Genomic DNA, 15232 nt, shown 5'->3' with positions numbered 1-15232 from the left:
TATCCAGTTTGGAGAGGAAATCTTTGGAGAAGGTGAGGGGCAGCATAGTGCTTAGGTAGTTGATTAGCGGTGATATCATCATTTTTATAGCTTCAATTCATCCCCACCAAGTAATAAATCGTGGGGACCAGCCGTCAAGGATTCTTTTAACTTTTGTCATTGTCAACGTTTCGTTGTGTGTGATGGTGCTCATTAATTTATCGGTGAACTCTATTCCTAAATATTTTATAACCCCTGTTTGCCAAGCTAGACCTGAGTTACCAAGAACTTCTTTGGTGGTGAAGATGTTTAGTGGTTTAACCTCGGACTTATCTTTGTTTAGCTTGTATCCCGATAGGTATGAGTACTTGCTGATGACCTATTGCATTTCTAATGCTTGTTTTCTGGGGGGAAGGGGCGGGTCATTTAGGGACATACAAGGTCCGGAGAGGCGTTAACTGCCTTTTCCGGCCCCTCTGTATCACTGGGGGAAGTCATGGTAGGGTCATTTTTTGTTGCCCGCCCACCCACCTTACTTTAGGAGAGGGTCAAGAGAGTGTGCACATTGGGGGGGTGCGTAGTTGGTTGTATGCCAAGTGTAGAACGGGTTGCAAGTTTAGTCAGTGGGGCGGAACTCTTGGGGGCTGAAAAGTCATATGTGGGCTCTTACACACTGGGTTTGAATGTTGTTCTGAGGGGTGATTGGACGGGTGATGATGTTGGGGGATCGTGGTTTGTTCCTGTTTAATGTTAATAAAGTATTATGATGCAACCATGTCGTAATAAAGTTGGCACTTTACACTACCCATGGGTTACGGAATGTTTGTTGCATGAAGAGCGTTTGAGTGCTGAGAAATAGAGAGTGCGTGCGATTGCTTGCAAGGAAAGCCGCTATATTATTGTAACTAACGTGGTTTTACAGCCACGTTAATAATAAGACCACTATATATCAAAGTGTGTAACGAAAAAACACTTAACTAACGCTGCAGCAGGAAAGAAAGCATGAGCACTCGCCTCCGGTTCTGCCACACAATTTAAAACACATTTGACCAGAGCCTTTCGTGCAACCTGGAAAGAATTAAAGTTAAAGGCTTTCTATATATAAACACTGTATGTGCCGCTTTATAAAATTAGAAAATAACGCTAGTGTGTAATATTTATCACTTTTCAATAGTTGGCAATCCATTTGCTCTCAGTTATGACCTTGCCTTTGAATGAAAAAAAAAAAGAACTGAAGGAATCAGCCTTCTAAGATGGCCGCAATATTGTATACAGGTTGTATGTCCTCTTTCTATTTCCAAGACTATCTAGTTTGACGGGCTCTGGAGGGTGGTGTGTTCCAGCTGTCGCTGGCCAGAGTCGTAACAGCTACAAGTGTGGACGAAGCTGCTGCGGCGACCATGGGCTCCCCAGTGGTGAGTACACAACTCTTTCCTTATCCTACGAAGCCACAGGTCTTTCGGCTGACAGTACCCCAGCCGTGGCAGCACCTTAAACAGAGAGCTGTCCCTGAAGTAGCAGCAGTCTGTCTCCTAAGAGGTTGGGCTGTCTCGGGGGTGTACCACCACTGCTCCTCCCTACCACCACAATTTACTTTACCATTCTTACGGTGTTTCCTCGTGTGCTTATTATTGCAGTCCACAGGGTTACATATTTTTTGCATAATTGAAAGCATTCCAGAACTTCATAGTTCGATTAATATAGCATGAAGCACGTGAAGGAATCGCGATTGCGCTGCTTCGTGCCAGACATCAAGAAAACGATGGTTCTTAGATAGTAAACCTGATTCTTTGGTTTAGGCTGTTGAATACTTTTTACCACGTGTTTATAATAGTATTACTTGCTCAAAGGGCGTCTGTATTTAAAAAAATCTTTTTTTGATTTACACAATTGCAAAATACGGTCTCGCGGCTTTTACAGGCTATTCACGATATAGTGAATAGCTCCTTTAGAATTGTATGCGCGGGTTTTAAATTGATGCAATCACATTAAAAGCGCTTCCTTCATGCATAACAAGCATCGCTCCTACGAGCACTCATTTCCATTATAGCACAATAAACATGCAGATAACCATGCAGCAGGAAAACACATCAGTCAACGCGCAACAATTGTAACAGAACCCTAGCAGCAGGGCACACAGACACAGAACAAGAGCACGGGCGAATGTGCATTATAAAAAGGGCATGAAGTGTTGTAGTTCTTGGGCATCGGGTGCTGCATTTCAGGGGAACACGAACACCTGTTAATGCGCCTCACAGGAGTACTGGTCGTTCACGCGATGAGCATCAAAAGAGCAGTGAACAAAGAATAGTTACTTGTAAGATACAAGGCTCTGTGGGTTATAAAAGCAAAGGATGATGTACCGTAAGGGGCACATGTTAAGGCAAACACGCGATGGTGTCACGTATGACGTGATGTGTCTCACGGCTTATGTGACACCTTTAGCAATTCATATGGTTTTTCAAAAGTATCTACAATACTGGAATGCTTAAGTCCTCAACACATGTAGTAGTAGTTACAGCCAAATTACAAAGACCTGAATCCAAAACGCATTCGGCTAAGGCGTTAGAAGTGTTTAAAAGTGCCAGTCACGCATGCCATGGGTTACCTGGAAGCTATTCACTTAAATGAACAGATGGAAACAAGCATTGGCAATGCCAATAGGTACGGCTGTAAAGGAATGTGGCATGCAGGCCTTAAGTGGGCCGGGTCTAGTCAGTGCTCAGCACCAGCAGTTCTAAAAGGCTGGTGCTGTCGAGCCACTCCATAAAATATATATTGTATTATATAGATAGTTGCATCTGTCTTACTTCCAAGGGTTCTCTGTTTTCTCCTTTCTGCATTCAGAACAAAAAAAGTATGTCTTAACATTTGTAAGTAATTTTATTTGCTGTACTCATTCAAACGGGCTCATCAGCTAATACAAAAGGTGATAAGGCACAATGTAAGTAAGAATTATGCCATCATATATCAGTAATTTCCCCAAAATCTGGAGACCTAAAATGTTTTCTTTAGTATGGTATGTTAATTAAGCATGTAGTGCACTCTGAGAATCTAATAGTGAAAAGATGCTGCAACATGTAGAAAAAATGCCTGTTTTAAATTATAGGTGTACAAGCTAGGCCGAGTACCTAGATCGAGTCCAGATTTTTGAGACAGCCGCAAACTATCTAAATTAGTTCTATTTAGAATCATTGGAACCTATTCACAAATTATACCTCATAGTAAGTTTTCTAGTACTGGAAATATACTACAAAATGCTAGTCACAAACTACGTACAGAGGCCTGTCTTAGCTTCAGATTGCGGAGTCTCCCCACGCTTAGGTGTACATTTTTGTAGTAAACGTGGGGGAGTGGCTGGAAAATGAGGAGTACTGTAACTATGGGGGTTAGGGAGAAGTAGGGAGGGATATAGTAACAAGGGTGTAGGGAGAGACATGGACGCACCCCAAAAACAACAATCCCGCTCCTATTCACAAACTTCTATAGTGACAACTGCCAAAAAGGACCCACAACACTAGTAAATGTACTCCAGTTCAGAGCTGGAGTTGGTACAGCACCACACATGACCAAATGCTGGTGCTCAAATACCCTCCCATTAAATATAATGGAGATAATGATTAAAATAGACTCCCACAGAAAACAAATGTTAAATTAAATTAATGAAAATAGTTGGAAAAATAAATATCATATAACGTTAAAAAAATATACCTTATTTTTACTTTATTTGGACATATTGCAACTTGAATTTATAAATTAAAATAACATTATTATTAAAATATAATGAAATTAGATTTGATTCATTCTGTATGCCACTTTTGATAATGATTAATACATAATATTTTTTGTTACTTTAGATGTGATTTTTTATATAAACCTAAGAAAAATAATAATTTAATCTATTAAAATTAATCTAGTAAATGTAAAATACGTTACTAATAATACTTAACACAAATTACAAAGCAACCTATGAATTAAAGCTGCACGCCTGTTGTAGTCACAATTATTTTTTCATTGATTACAGTCAACCACTTCAAAGGTCCGCTGCCTATGGACCAACCAAAACAATAATATACACCAAAAATAGAGAGGCAACAATATTTGGACAATGTAAACAAAGAATGAGTCTTGGGTCTTCAATCCTGAAGTCGAATCTTGCTTTATTAATTTTCTTATTTCAAGCCATGCATTTGCAAACTTAAACCAGGCTTCATCAGGGCTAAATGATATCTGATGATCTATGCCGTTGAGAGTCTATTGAACTAAACCGCAAAGTGTAATGAGGTCATAAAAACAAGATCCTTTATTTTCAAATGGCCACGCCTCATGTCCTAATGCACGTATACGAAAAAACCAAGGAAGGGAGCAGAGCCGCGTATGGGGACACATCGGTAACGACTCCTATTGAGTCCTTTGCAGATTGGCAATTTAACCCCAGACGTTCCAGAGGCTCATGAAGTTGGCTATTCTAAGACAAGTAATGCAATTTGCATAATACTTGAGATATACCGCTGTAGGTACATTATAGCCTATAAGCCAAACACATATATTTTGTTCACTTTTTTTAAATATCAATTACTGCTTTTACATAGTGCAACGTGAGTAAGTTGTGCACGCTGTCGTGAAGGAGTTGATCTCCGAAACATGTAGACGCACACATGAGGTGATGTACATAATCACGACAGTACCAGCCCGGGGACCAAAATAAAGAATTTTTGTCAGTCCAAAGAGCCAGGTCCTTTTTAATCTTTCACTCATCCCACCACTCACTCACATTAATATATTAAAATACCCTCACATGCACCATACATAGTCATTACCTCTAAGTGCTCCCGCGTAGTCGTAGGTCGCAGCGCGCCGCATCCCGTAGAGGGGTGCTAAGACCCCTATGATGAAGCATGACACCAAGGGTCCTTTTGGTGTGTGAGGGGTATTTTAAAAAACAGTAAGTGCTCCACACCGCAGTGAGGAACACTTCCAAACACTATATGGTGGATTCTTTTTGTTTATCTAATGCACGTATAAACAGGGTTTAAAGATAAGTTTTAGCAAGCAAACTATTTGCTGACAGCTACGAAAACTAACATTATCGCAGGATTCTAGAAAAGACGAAGTAATAACTGACATTTACGCGCATAAGTGTATGCAGAATGATGTTTTTTTATTTAGTAACATCGCAGGATTCTAGAAAAGACGAAGTAATAACTGACATTTACTCGTATATGTGTGTGCAGAATGATTTTTCTATTTTATCCGCGTCACAGTATGAGTAATTATATGTGTGTGAGTGAGGGGAATACTCTTGTGTGAGTGATCTAAACAATCGTTGGAGCAAAAGCGAGGTTACCTTTATTTGAGCTACTACCTTGCAAACAGATAACCAGCCGGTTTCTCGAAGAAGAATATATCACCAAAGTAAAAATATACCACAGTATACATTATACTACAGAACGTATATTCCACGTTATGGTGATGTGTTAAAAAAGAAAAGAGAGAAAATACGACCATTTTAATTTCTTTCTTTTATATTTCTGATGCCAATTTGGTAATTTTTTGAAGGGGAATTATTTACCCCTATAACAGATTAGCCTATTTTTGCTATCTGTTATTAGGACAAAAGGCATATAACATATAATTTATCTATCTTTTGAGTGTAGTAGGGATCACATACGGTCCTGAGAAGTAAAGCAGGGGGGACTGCTTACGAAACATGTCGACCTAGTAGGGTATGGTACATACATCCTACCTGAACCCCTTTTTAGGTCTCGCAGACGTAAACAGCAGGCGTAAGCCTGCTGTCTGCGAGACATCTTTTGTTGGCGTGTTAGGAGGAATGTGAGACAGAGCTCAAGCACGAGCGTCGCTGTCTCAGATTCCTCCTCGGGGGCGCGCACGGCACCACACACGCATGCGCATACACAGAGACACACTCCACACTCACGCATGCGCACATACACAGCCATACACAGGCACACACACACACTGCATACACACATGCAGACCCACAGACACATTCGAACACACACAGACACACGCGCGTACACCCCCCTCCCCTCCCACTCACCGGGCTCTTTCGGGCTGGTCGGGCACTCACCGGGCTGTTGCTGGGCATCGGGCTCCTCTCTGCGGCAGTCTCGTCGCGGCACCAGGGGACAGGACTTCACTTCCGGGGCTCCCTCCAGCACCTGGGAGCCCTGCAACACTCTGGCTGTTGGCAGCCCCGGGACTCTCCTCAACTCATGGGAGCCCCGGGCTGCGGAGAGGCCATCAGTCGGCCGGCTTCACTTCTTCCTCGGTGTCGGCGGGCGGGACTTCCTGCCGGATTGCAGGCCCCGCCCCCGTCTCGGCCAAAAGTGCCTGACTTCCGGTTTTCACGGAGCAGGGCTGCGGCTTTGATTTCTTTCGGGGGCAAGAGGGGTAAGCACCCTCGAATTAAAATATAATTATATATGCGAGGTGGGCACTCGCAAAGGACCTAAAAACGGGTCCCGTAAATAATTAGATAAAGTGCTCTCGGGCAAAATGCCGGGTGGGCACCGGCCTGGTAACAAAGCGCTCTCAAGCGTAGGGAGAGAGTGAGCGCGAGGGTACAATGGGTTAATAAAAAAAACCTGCATTCAGACGCCCATACCCGTAAGTGGACACCCATCAAAAAAATATCTGTTTTCTGTAGTCTCCAGCTGTAGAACTCACTTCCGCAATTAAATGCTGCTTGGAGTAGCCCTGACTCTTTTTGTACCTAAAGCTTCACTTTCCTTTCTCATTATGTGCAGAATAACACTAGCATTTCACGCTATTTCAGCAGAGCTGCAGGTTTCAGAACTGAGCTGTGTGAACTGCTGTTAGATATCCGTCCTGGTTTGCTTCTAAGTGCTGTGCAGTGTACAACAGGTGTACCTAAGTGCACTCTTTGTTTCCTAATTCTACTGTTGTTTTACTTTGCTCCTGCCCCCCCTTCCGGCCGTGTTCACTATGCTCCTGCCCCCCTTCCCGCCGTGTTCACCATGCTCCAGCCCCCACCTGTTGTCTGCATTTCCTTTGCTCTATCAGTATCCCACACTGTGACTCTGAGCGCTATTTTTTTTGTTAGGCGCCACACTCATGAGTGTATTCCAAAGGCGTTCTGTGAAGATCGTCATACTGTGGGCGCTGTTCACCAGAGCTGCCTCTTAGCGCTATGGAGGGGCGCCCACGTGGATGTTTCGGTACTCCGAGAGAATGAGCCGGTGTCAGTCTGTGCCTGAGGATCTGCCCCACGCAGACACCCATCCTCATCTTCACCGGAGTTTCGCTCGGTGCAAGCGGAACCCCACCGCCCTCACCTTTTAACTTTCGTTGAAACTGTTTTTTGTTTTACTGTACTCTTCTTATTGCTATAAATGAGATAATTACAATATGAGCACCTACTGCATGTTTAAATAATCACAGTGATTAAATACTACAATGTTAGTATGACCGTTATACCAGTCACTGGAGGAGTATTTTAGAAGACCTTTTGGCAGGAGTTCCCTTGCATGTCACTACACTTTCATTTAATTCTGAGTATGACCTAAACAGGCGAACAGTAATTCTTCTTGGGATTTAGAAACTCGTGCACTGTACCCCCTGCACCATGTTTTCGTTAGTTTTCCCTCATGTCACGTTTTTTGTGTGCGCCTCACGCTGTCTTCTCCCTCCTCTGTCCCTCACTGTCCTTAGTCTCCTCTGTTCTTCACTGCCCTTCTCTCTCCCCTGTCCCTCACTGTCTCTCTTCTCCTTCATCTGTTCCTCACTGTCTCTCTTCTCCCTCCTCTGTCGCTCACTGTCCTCGGTCACTCACTGTCCTTGATCTCCATCCGCTGTCACTCACTGTCCTTCTTTTACCTCTTCTGTCGCTCACTGTTCCTCTCCTTAGTCCCTCACTGTCCTTCACCCTCCTCTGTCTCTCACTGACGTACTTCTCTCTCCTCTGACCCTCACTGTCTAACCCTCACTGTCTGTTTTCCCTCCTCTGTTACTCACTGTCCTTGTTCTCTGCCCCTCACTGTCCTTCTCCCTCCTCTGTCCCTCACTGCCCGTGTTCTGTCCCTCACTGCCCTTCTCCTCTGTCATTCTTCTCCCTCATCTGTCTCCCTCTGTTCTCTCCCTCTCTCTCGCTCTCCCTCTCTCCCTCTCGCTCTCCCTCTCTCCCTCTCGCTCTCCCTCTCTCCCTCTCTCCCTCTCCCCCTCCCCCTCTCCCTCTCTCTCGCTCTACCTCTCTCTCGCTCTACCTCTCTCTCGCTCTACCTCTCTCTCGCTCTACCTCTCTCTCGCTCTACCTCTCTCTCGCTCTACCTCTCTCTCGCTCTACCTCTCTCTCGCTCTACCTCTCTCTCGCTCTACCTCTCTCTCGCTCTACCTCCCTCTCGCTCTACCTCCCTCTCGCTCTCTCCCTCTTGTTGCCACCACAACACCACAGCATCAATCTCTCCAACCATTCATCAACAACTGGTTCATATCTGTTCTCTCAATGTTTCAAGCTTTATTACAAATGTCACAAAAAGATGTTAATATTTCACTTCTGTTCTTGGATTTTCGTCACAATAACATGCACTGAACATAATCTTCACAAAAGTTTAAGCTATTGCCATTATAAATTACAATAACTTTTAAGTATTAATTATTAAAAAATAAATAAATGCCATTGTTGTTTGTAATATCAATACATCTAAGTCACCTAAATACAACACATATTGTATTACAAATGCTATAGGTGTCACATTTGCAAAAGTTAAAACTATTGGCATTGTAAATGACAAAGCTATTAAGTTTGCGATTGTCAAAACCAACACATGAATACAAAATTTGTCATTTACAATACCAATAGCTCAAACTTTCCTAATGCGAGACCTATTGCATTGCAAATGCTTGTTAATATTTCCAGCCAAGGAAGCAAATAAAATGGGACGGGAAGACCCCCATGATGAAGCATGACACTATGGGATTCATAGTGTGTGAGGGGTATTTTGATAACACATAGTGCTTTTCAAGGACAACTCTTAGATCAGCAGAGTTCACTTTTTTCACATCACGATTAAATATATATAAAAATATATATATAAATACATAGGATAGAATCTTTTTGGTTATGATAATTGTACTGGAGGTGGATTATATCTTATATACCTCTACTCTCCCTCTCCTTTGTTATTTTTGAGATTAAACCAGGCTTCGTCAGGGCTAAATGATACCTGAAGATCTACGCCGTCGAGTCTATTCAACTAAACCTCAAAGTGTAATGAGGTCATAAAAACACGATCCTTTATTCTCACATGGCCACGCCTCATGTCCTAATGCACGTATAAGTAGATGTGTTACTCGTTTTGAAAGTTGATTCCAAAAGATGTAAACATTAGTATCAAGTCAGTTCGCCTCCATAAACCCTCTGTGATAGGAGGGTTAGGCGCAGGAAAAACAGGCTGAGCGGTGGCCCGTATATGCCACCTCGGTTGTCCTGTCAGACGGATGTGTTTGAAAGTGGATAAACTATGATGTAGCATTTGTTTGCTTGCGTCCTGCATTTAACATACAATATGTTTGCTGATGTTTTCAAGTTTAATAAACTGTTTTATTTTTCCCTTTACTCTAACATATGGAGACTGCAGTCAGGGCAGATATCTCCTTATAGTAAAGTATGGGTAAAAGTTCCCTATACTTTACCAAAGGAAAATCTCCATTCCAGAAATCACCGTACCTTTGCAGATAGCAAGCAATGTATGTTAATTTCTTCAATGAATATCCTGAAAATCTGGAATGGATCCAGCTCTCCTGAATCTCTGACATTTCTCTTTTAACTTCTCTCTATATTCTCAATCCATTGTCTGTGCATACTTTAAATGCCAAAACAGTGGGTCTTTGTGCAATAAATCTTTCTAAATGGATGGGACCAGAGCTACTTTAGCATCAAAATAAGCCTATATGTAGCCCAATCTATTGTCAAGTAAGGCCCTGGATCTTCACATAAAAGAAGGATAATAAACGCCCACCTTTTGAAATTGTTGCCTGAAGACCTACCTTAGTTTCTACCTGCAAAGATGCAATGAGCGAGCTCAGCTTGCTCTAGGAATGCTTTGAAAAAGCAATACTCAATTTCTAAAGCATGGCTTTGGGAATCCACCCAATCTTAAAGATCTCAATTCTACTTCTTGCAGCATATTTGATTCTAATATTACAGTCACTATGGTCTGGCATTAGAATGATTTCTGAATTCATAAAATGACTTATCAAAAGCAGGCATTGACAGTGCTAGTCATCTTGGTATTTGTACAATGACAAGGTTTATTTTAGGCTTCACCAATGCACAACAATTTATGGGCAACATGTCACTACAGAGACCCATCTGCATAAGAAATGTCCATCCACGTTAAGGTCCACAAGCTTTGCAACGTCTTTTTTTGTTGTTGTCTGGTGACCTGAAGGGATTCACAGTGTCTGTGTCCACTGAACTGATAAGGTGAGCTGCTCATTTAACCTATTTGCAATCACCTAGTAATATTTGCTGTTTCTTGTCCTGTTTATATTATATGATTTGATTCTTTGTTGAGCGGTATGTGGCTGGTTTGTCTACCTTTTTCTTCAGCCTCGATTTTTATTTTTTATTTTGCTTGTAACGGAGCGTTTGCTCCTTAGTTAAGAACTACTTTTTCTGTGTGGTTTTCCTCTCTCTCCAGACAAATTCTGACAGCTGTAGTTCATAGCGCAACTTTTTATTATTTTATTTATGTAGCGCAGTCATAACCCTAAGCAAGGGTGCAGAAACACTTTACATAAAGGAGCAAGCAATTTCAGAACTAGAGAAGATAGATGGGTATCACAGAAGACAAATGTACAAGAATGTTGAAATGGCTTCAGAGACGTTAACTGTTGCACAGTAGTAGTATTCTTGTTAACAGCTTCTAATAACGGGAAGGTTAGAAAAACATTCAACTTGCAGGTTGTTGGAATATCATTCAGCTAAGAGGGAATACTGCGAAGGAGGGACTTATACATTTTAGTTAGTACAGGGTTTTTAATTTTTGGAGTTTTTTTTGGTCAAAAATTGCTGGACATGTAAATAAATTACTATACATATATATATATATATATATATATATATATCAAGTTCCTTATCTTAAGCTGTCGTGGAGTCTTTTTAGATTATAATTATGTGAATGCTTGAACATTGCTAGAAACCAGGGATTGGATCACACCTTGACCCAACAACATTAATCCTTTCTTGGGAGGCGGCAGTCGCACATGCAGACCGCCCTGCATTACCACCCAATCCATTACAGTTTTCCTTATGATTTCCCAGTGCCAAGGTTTGGTGATAGAGGTAAAAATTAGATGGATGAAGGGTACATGTCAGAGGAATAGGTGTCAGAGGAGGGTGGGGGACTTTGATTCACCAACTTAAACTCAATTTTTATCCTTTAACTTTATATTCTAAAGTATTTCTAGAGCACCATCTAACAGAGATAGTAGAATGTGTACAGTTAACCAAGTACAATAAAAAAAGAGCAAGGAAATGCAGGCACTAGTGGGCCATGTCTAGAGCAAAGTTAAGTCTATGCAACCTGCAATGCCTTCTCCCCTAAGAAGTAATTACACCGTATAGGGATCCAAGAGAACAGTATGAGGGCCATAAGATAAGGCGTACACGAATGATCGGCTTGAATCATTCAATTGATTCTTTTTCAGTTGCATTCCTTTTAACAGGTGAGTTTTAAGTAGTTTCACAAAGGTGTTAAGTAATTTAACGAAGGAAACAATTAATTAATTCATATTGAGTCATTACTGATCAGCTAAGTGACCTCCTTGAGTATGTACTCTATCCAGGTTCGTTATGAGAGAACCTTAGTGAATGTTTTAATGTAGCATATAATCTCTAGAAAGATATTTAATCAAGTTTGTAAATGGATGATCAGATTCTTGCAGTATGCTCTAAGCGGGAGCATTAGCTGGCAGATGGGTTAAAATGTGATTATATTGCCATTAAAAAAACAGTACAGCATTGTTTGTAATGTCCTTTTTTATAATAAGTGATAGTCGAAGGAGGGTTGCGCAGCATTTGGTTGTGATGAGAAGAAAGTAGATTTTGTGAGCTTTCCCATGGGCTTTGATTTTGGTGTGATTAAGTGGTTACATAGAAGGTGGCTCCTATTTGGGCAGTGATAGGTGGTCGATGGCATGGGCATTTAGTTTTCTCAGCCCAAACCTGTTTAGAAGCCTTAAGGTAGTGATAGGTTGCTCTGATTCTCCAACACTAACTCTCACAATGGCGATTGGGGGTGGTGGTGGGAAATACGTAAAAGGAAAAGGTGAGAAGAAAGCCACTTCCGTGTTGGTGGTGCTTTAATTTTTTACTATGGGGTTGGCTGTTTGATTCTTGCGCACCAAGGAGCATTGGAGCTACTTGTATTCTCCAGCTCCAACTCCTAGCGTGGTGGTGGTGGTGGTCCGACTATGCCTGTGTGAGGAGACACTGATCTTCCTCAGTCAACTATCATACAGAGTGCTGCTCTGATTTCAGTCCTACATGCGTGCCTTCCTTTGTCCACTCACATGTAGGGGGGCTGTAATGGCCACTTTATTAAGAAGGTGCATAACTTTAAATAACACCGCATTAACAGTTAGATCATAATTCAATCTCCAAATCAGCTTAACATACCTTCAAAACCTAAACCCCCAATGGTGATCAAGCATCCTCCAAAAACTATAATCTTGTTAAAGAAACCCCCCATCATTTTTCTTCCCTTTCCCCTTGTCCGGTACTCCCACCCCCCTCACCCTCTTTGAGGGATGGATAAGCCTGCTCGAGACTGTCCACCCCCCAAAAACATTCCGCTACACGGGAAAACCGAAGAGTTTTCCTGTCCCCACCAAGAGAATTGTAGTGCGAGCTGTTATGAAATTCTGTTGGAGCACTATACATTTTGATTCCATATTTTGCAATCAGGTCTCTCAATTCAAGTAATGAATATGCTTGCCCCATTTGAGATAAATGGACTCCATCATCTCGAAAAAGAAACCCCTCTGAAAGTGTTATATGCCCATGAGATAAACTGTAATGCCCAAAGAGCCACAAAATATTGGCATAGCTCTACTGACTTTACCTTTCACTTCCTCCATTGCTGCATGTCACTGTGGTCCTCTCCAATGTTGGCTTGTTATAAATTCTATCCAAATTCCATCAGTACCACTCAATTATTCTTTATTAAAAAGTTACCAAATCATTTTCACCTACACCAAGCATAAGTATATCTGACCATCACCAACCCAGTCCTGCAGCTTCCTACCGCCCCAATTCTAAAAGAGTGTGGGCCAAAAGAATAGGATTCTTACCCAACCTGCTGATCACCTTCCTCATTACTGCTAATAGCTGTGCAATAAAAATCCTGTTTCCATTAGTGTGGCATAAATATTCACTGGCTTACAAAAACTGGAAATCTGAAAATTGGCAAATTCCATTACAAGGCAACGACCTTCCACCCCACTTTTGTTCAATGAAACCCATTTACACCTGTCGAATTGATCCACCATATCCTTAATCTGTGTTGCTCTAGAAAAACGTAATTGCCACGTATACCTGCTGTGTGCTTATCCCCAGCTCTGACTGCCCCAAAACAACCACAGAAAGCATAACCTAAATGTTTAAACATTAAAACTGGTCATAACAGCAACTTGGCAACTACATCAACATTTGCTTTAACCAATCAAGTCACTAGTTCTCTCAACATTGTTGTACCGCTCTGTTCCCTACTTAAACCTTTAAGTACTTCTTTCCCCAGCACACTGCCTGCCTGGTCCCTACCCGACAACAACTGCCCGAGGAGTTACTGACTCTGATGGTGCAATCCTGAACTTTTTAACATATCGGGTGACGAAGATACGCCGTGTTTCATTCTCGGCCTACCTCAGCGTGGAAGCCGGGGCCTCGATTTCCAGCCCACCCGGGCTGGAGTTGAACAACATCGGCTGTGGACTTTGGGACTCGTCCGGTCTCTCGAACGGAGACACACTTTACTCGTTTCCAATGGCGATTTGATATCCTGTCTACACTGCAGGCGCCGCAGCGTGGCTCTCCGGTTGCTGTGGTCCTGTGTTCGGTGCCTGGAGACACTGTGAGCCTCCCGGGGGTGACGGACCGGAGCCCTGACTAGTGGCGAAGTTGTGGAAATCGTGAGGTGAGGGCGCCCATTGTTGTTGTCTGCTCCGGTTGTGCCTGCTACCCCGGAGTAGTCGACCTCCGGGGTTTATATCCTGCTCTGTCGCTTCGTGAGAGGAGATGGAGGGGACAGAAGGCACACCATCGCTGCACGCCGTAATGGCGGCCATTGGGGCGCTCCACTCACAGATCATCGTCCAATACCAGACACTGTCTGCAACAATGGACAATATTTGCCGGAGACCGGACGGCGACTTTTCGGCATTATTACGGCCAGCTGTACTACCCATGGACCATTGTGGGCTCAACTTTGAGGACCCTGTGCGGAAGCCGGATTCCGTGTGCGCTGCTGATCCCTACAAGATGGTTCGCGCGCCCGTGAACATTGTTAGCTTCCCCTGCTTGAGCCATAACCCACTGAACATCGACATGGACAACCTTGAGTGCCTCCACAAGATCACTTGTGGTTATCGGAGAGCTTCATTATCCTTCTACGCTTTTTCTCACTTGCTTTGTGGATTCCATGCAATTTTATCCTTTTTTCGACTCGCTCGTACTGACTTGAACTTTTATGAACGCTCTGCTGTTTTCACTGTCGTTGTGGTCTGGATTATAAGTGCTCTGGTTAATAATCGTACTGGCCAGGGTTAACCTGTGCTTTTTTTGGGTTTGGCATAATACTCTACCTCGCTGCTGGGATTGAGACCTGTCTTGTACAAGGGTTGGGTGGTGTGTATCATACTTCCCCGTACTGATTTTATATTTTGCTGCATTCTATTGTGACTGTGTTTCGGGGTGGTTTTACCTGGTGGAGGGTTAAGGAGTCCGGGAGTGTGCTTTTATCTCACCTCCTCCGCTTTTTCTTCTCTTTTAGGGATCTTTCTGGGCGACAGGCACGCTGCTAGTGGGTTAGGCCGTAGCCATTGCAGGGGTGCAGGGTGGGGGGGGGGGTTGTTATTTTGCCTTTGTTTTGTTCTATGGCCCCCTTTTTCTCCTTTTTCTCTCTTTTAGGGTTCCTATGGGCGACAGGCACGCTGCTAGTGGGGTAGGCCGTAGCCATTGCAGGGGTGCAGGGTGGAGGGTGTGGGG

At 42.9% G+C, this 15232-nt stretch overlaps 1 protein-coding gene across 1 annotated transcript in view; it reads left to right on the top strand.

Moving 5' to 3' along the window:
• Positions 1-1263: 1263 nt before the first annotated feature.
• Positions 1264-15232, top strand: part of CYB5R1 (cytochrome b5 reductase 1) — a 237484-nt gene continuing 223515 nt past the window's right edge. The window contains exon 1 of the mRNA XM_086923080.1: positions 1264-1394. Coding sequence (XP_086779206.1) covers positions 1380-1394 — 15 coding nt within the window. The 5' untranslated portion in view covers positions 1264-1379. The remainder of the gene's footprint in view (positions 1395-15232) is intronic.

Source organism: Lissotriton vulgaris, chromosome 5, assembly GCF_964263255.1.
Source record: "Lissotriton vulgaris chromosome 5, aLisVul1.2, whole genome shotgun sequence".
NCBI lineage: Eukaryota > Metazoa > Chordata > Amphibia > Caudata > Salamandridae > Lissotriton > Lissotriton vulgaris.
The sequence above is the reverse complement of the archived record's forward strand: the minus strand, read 5'-3'. Positions and strand labels throughout refer to the sequence as shown.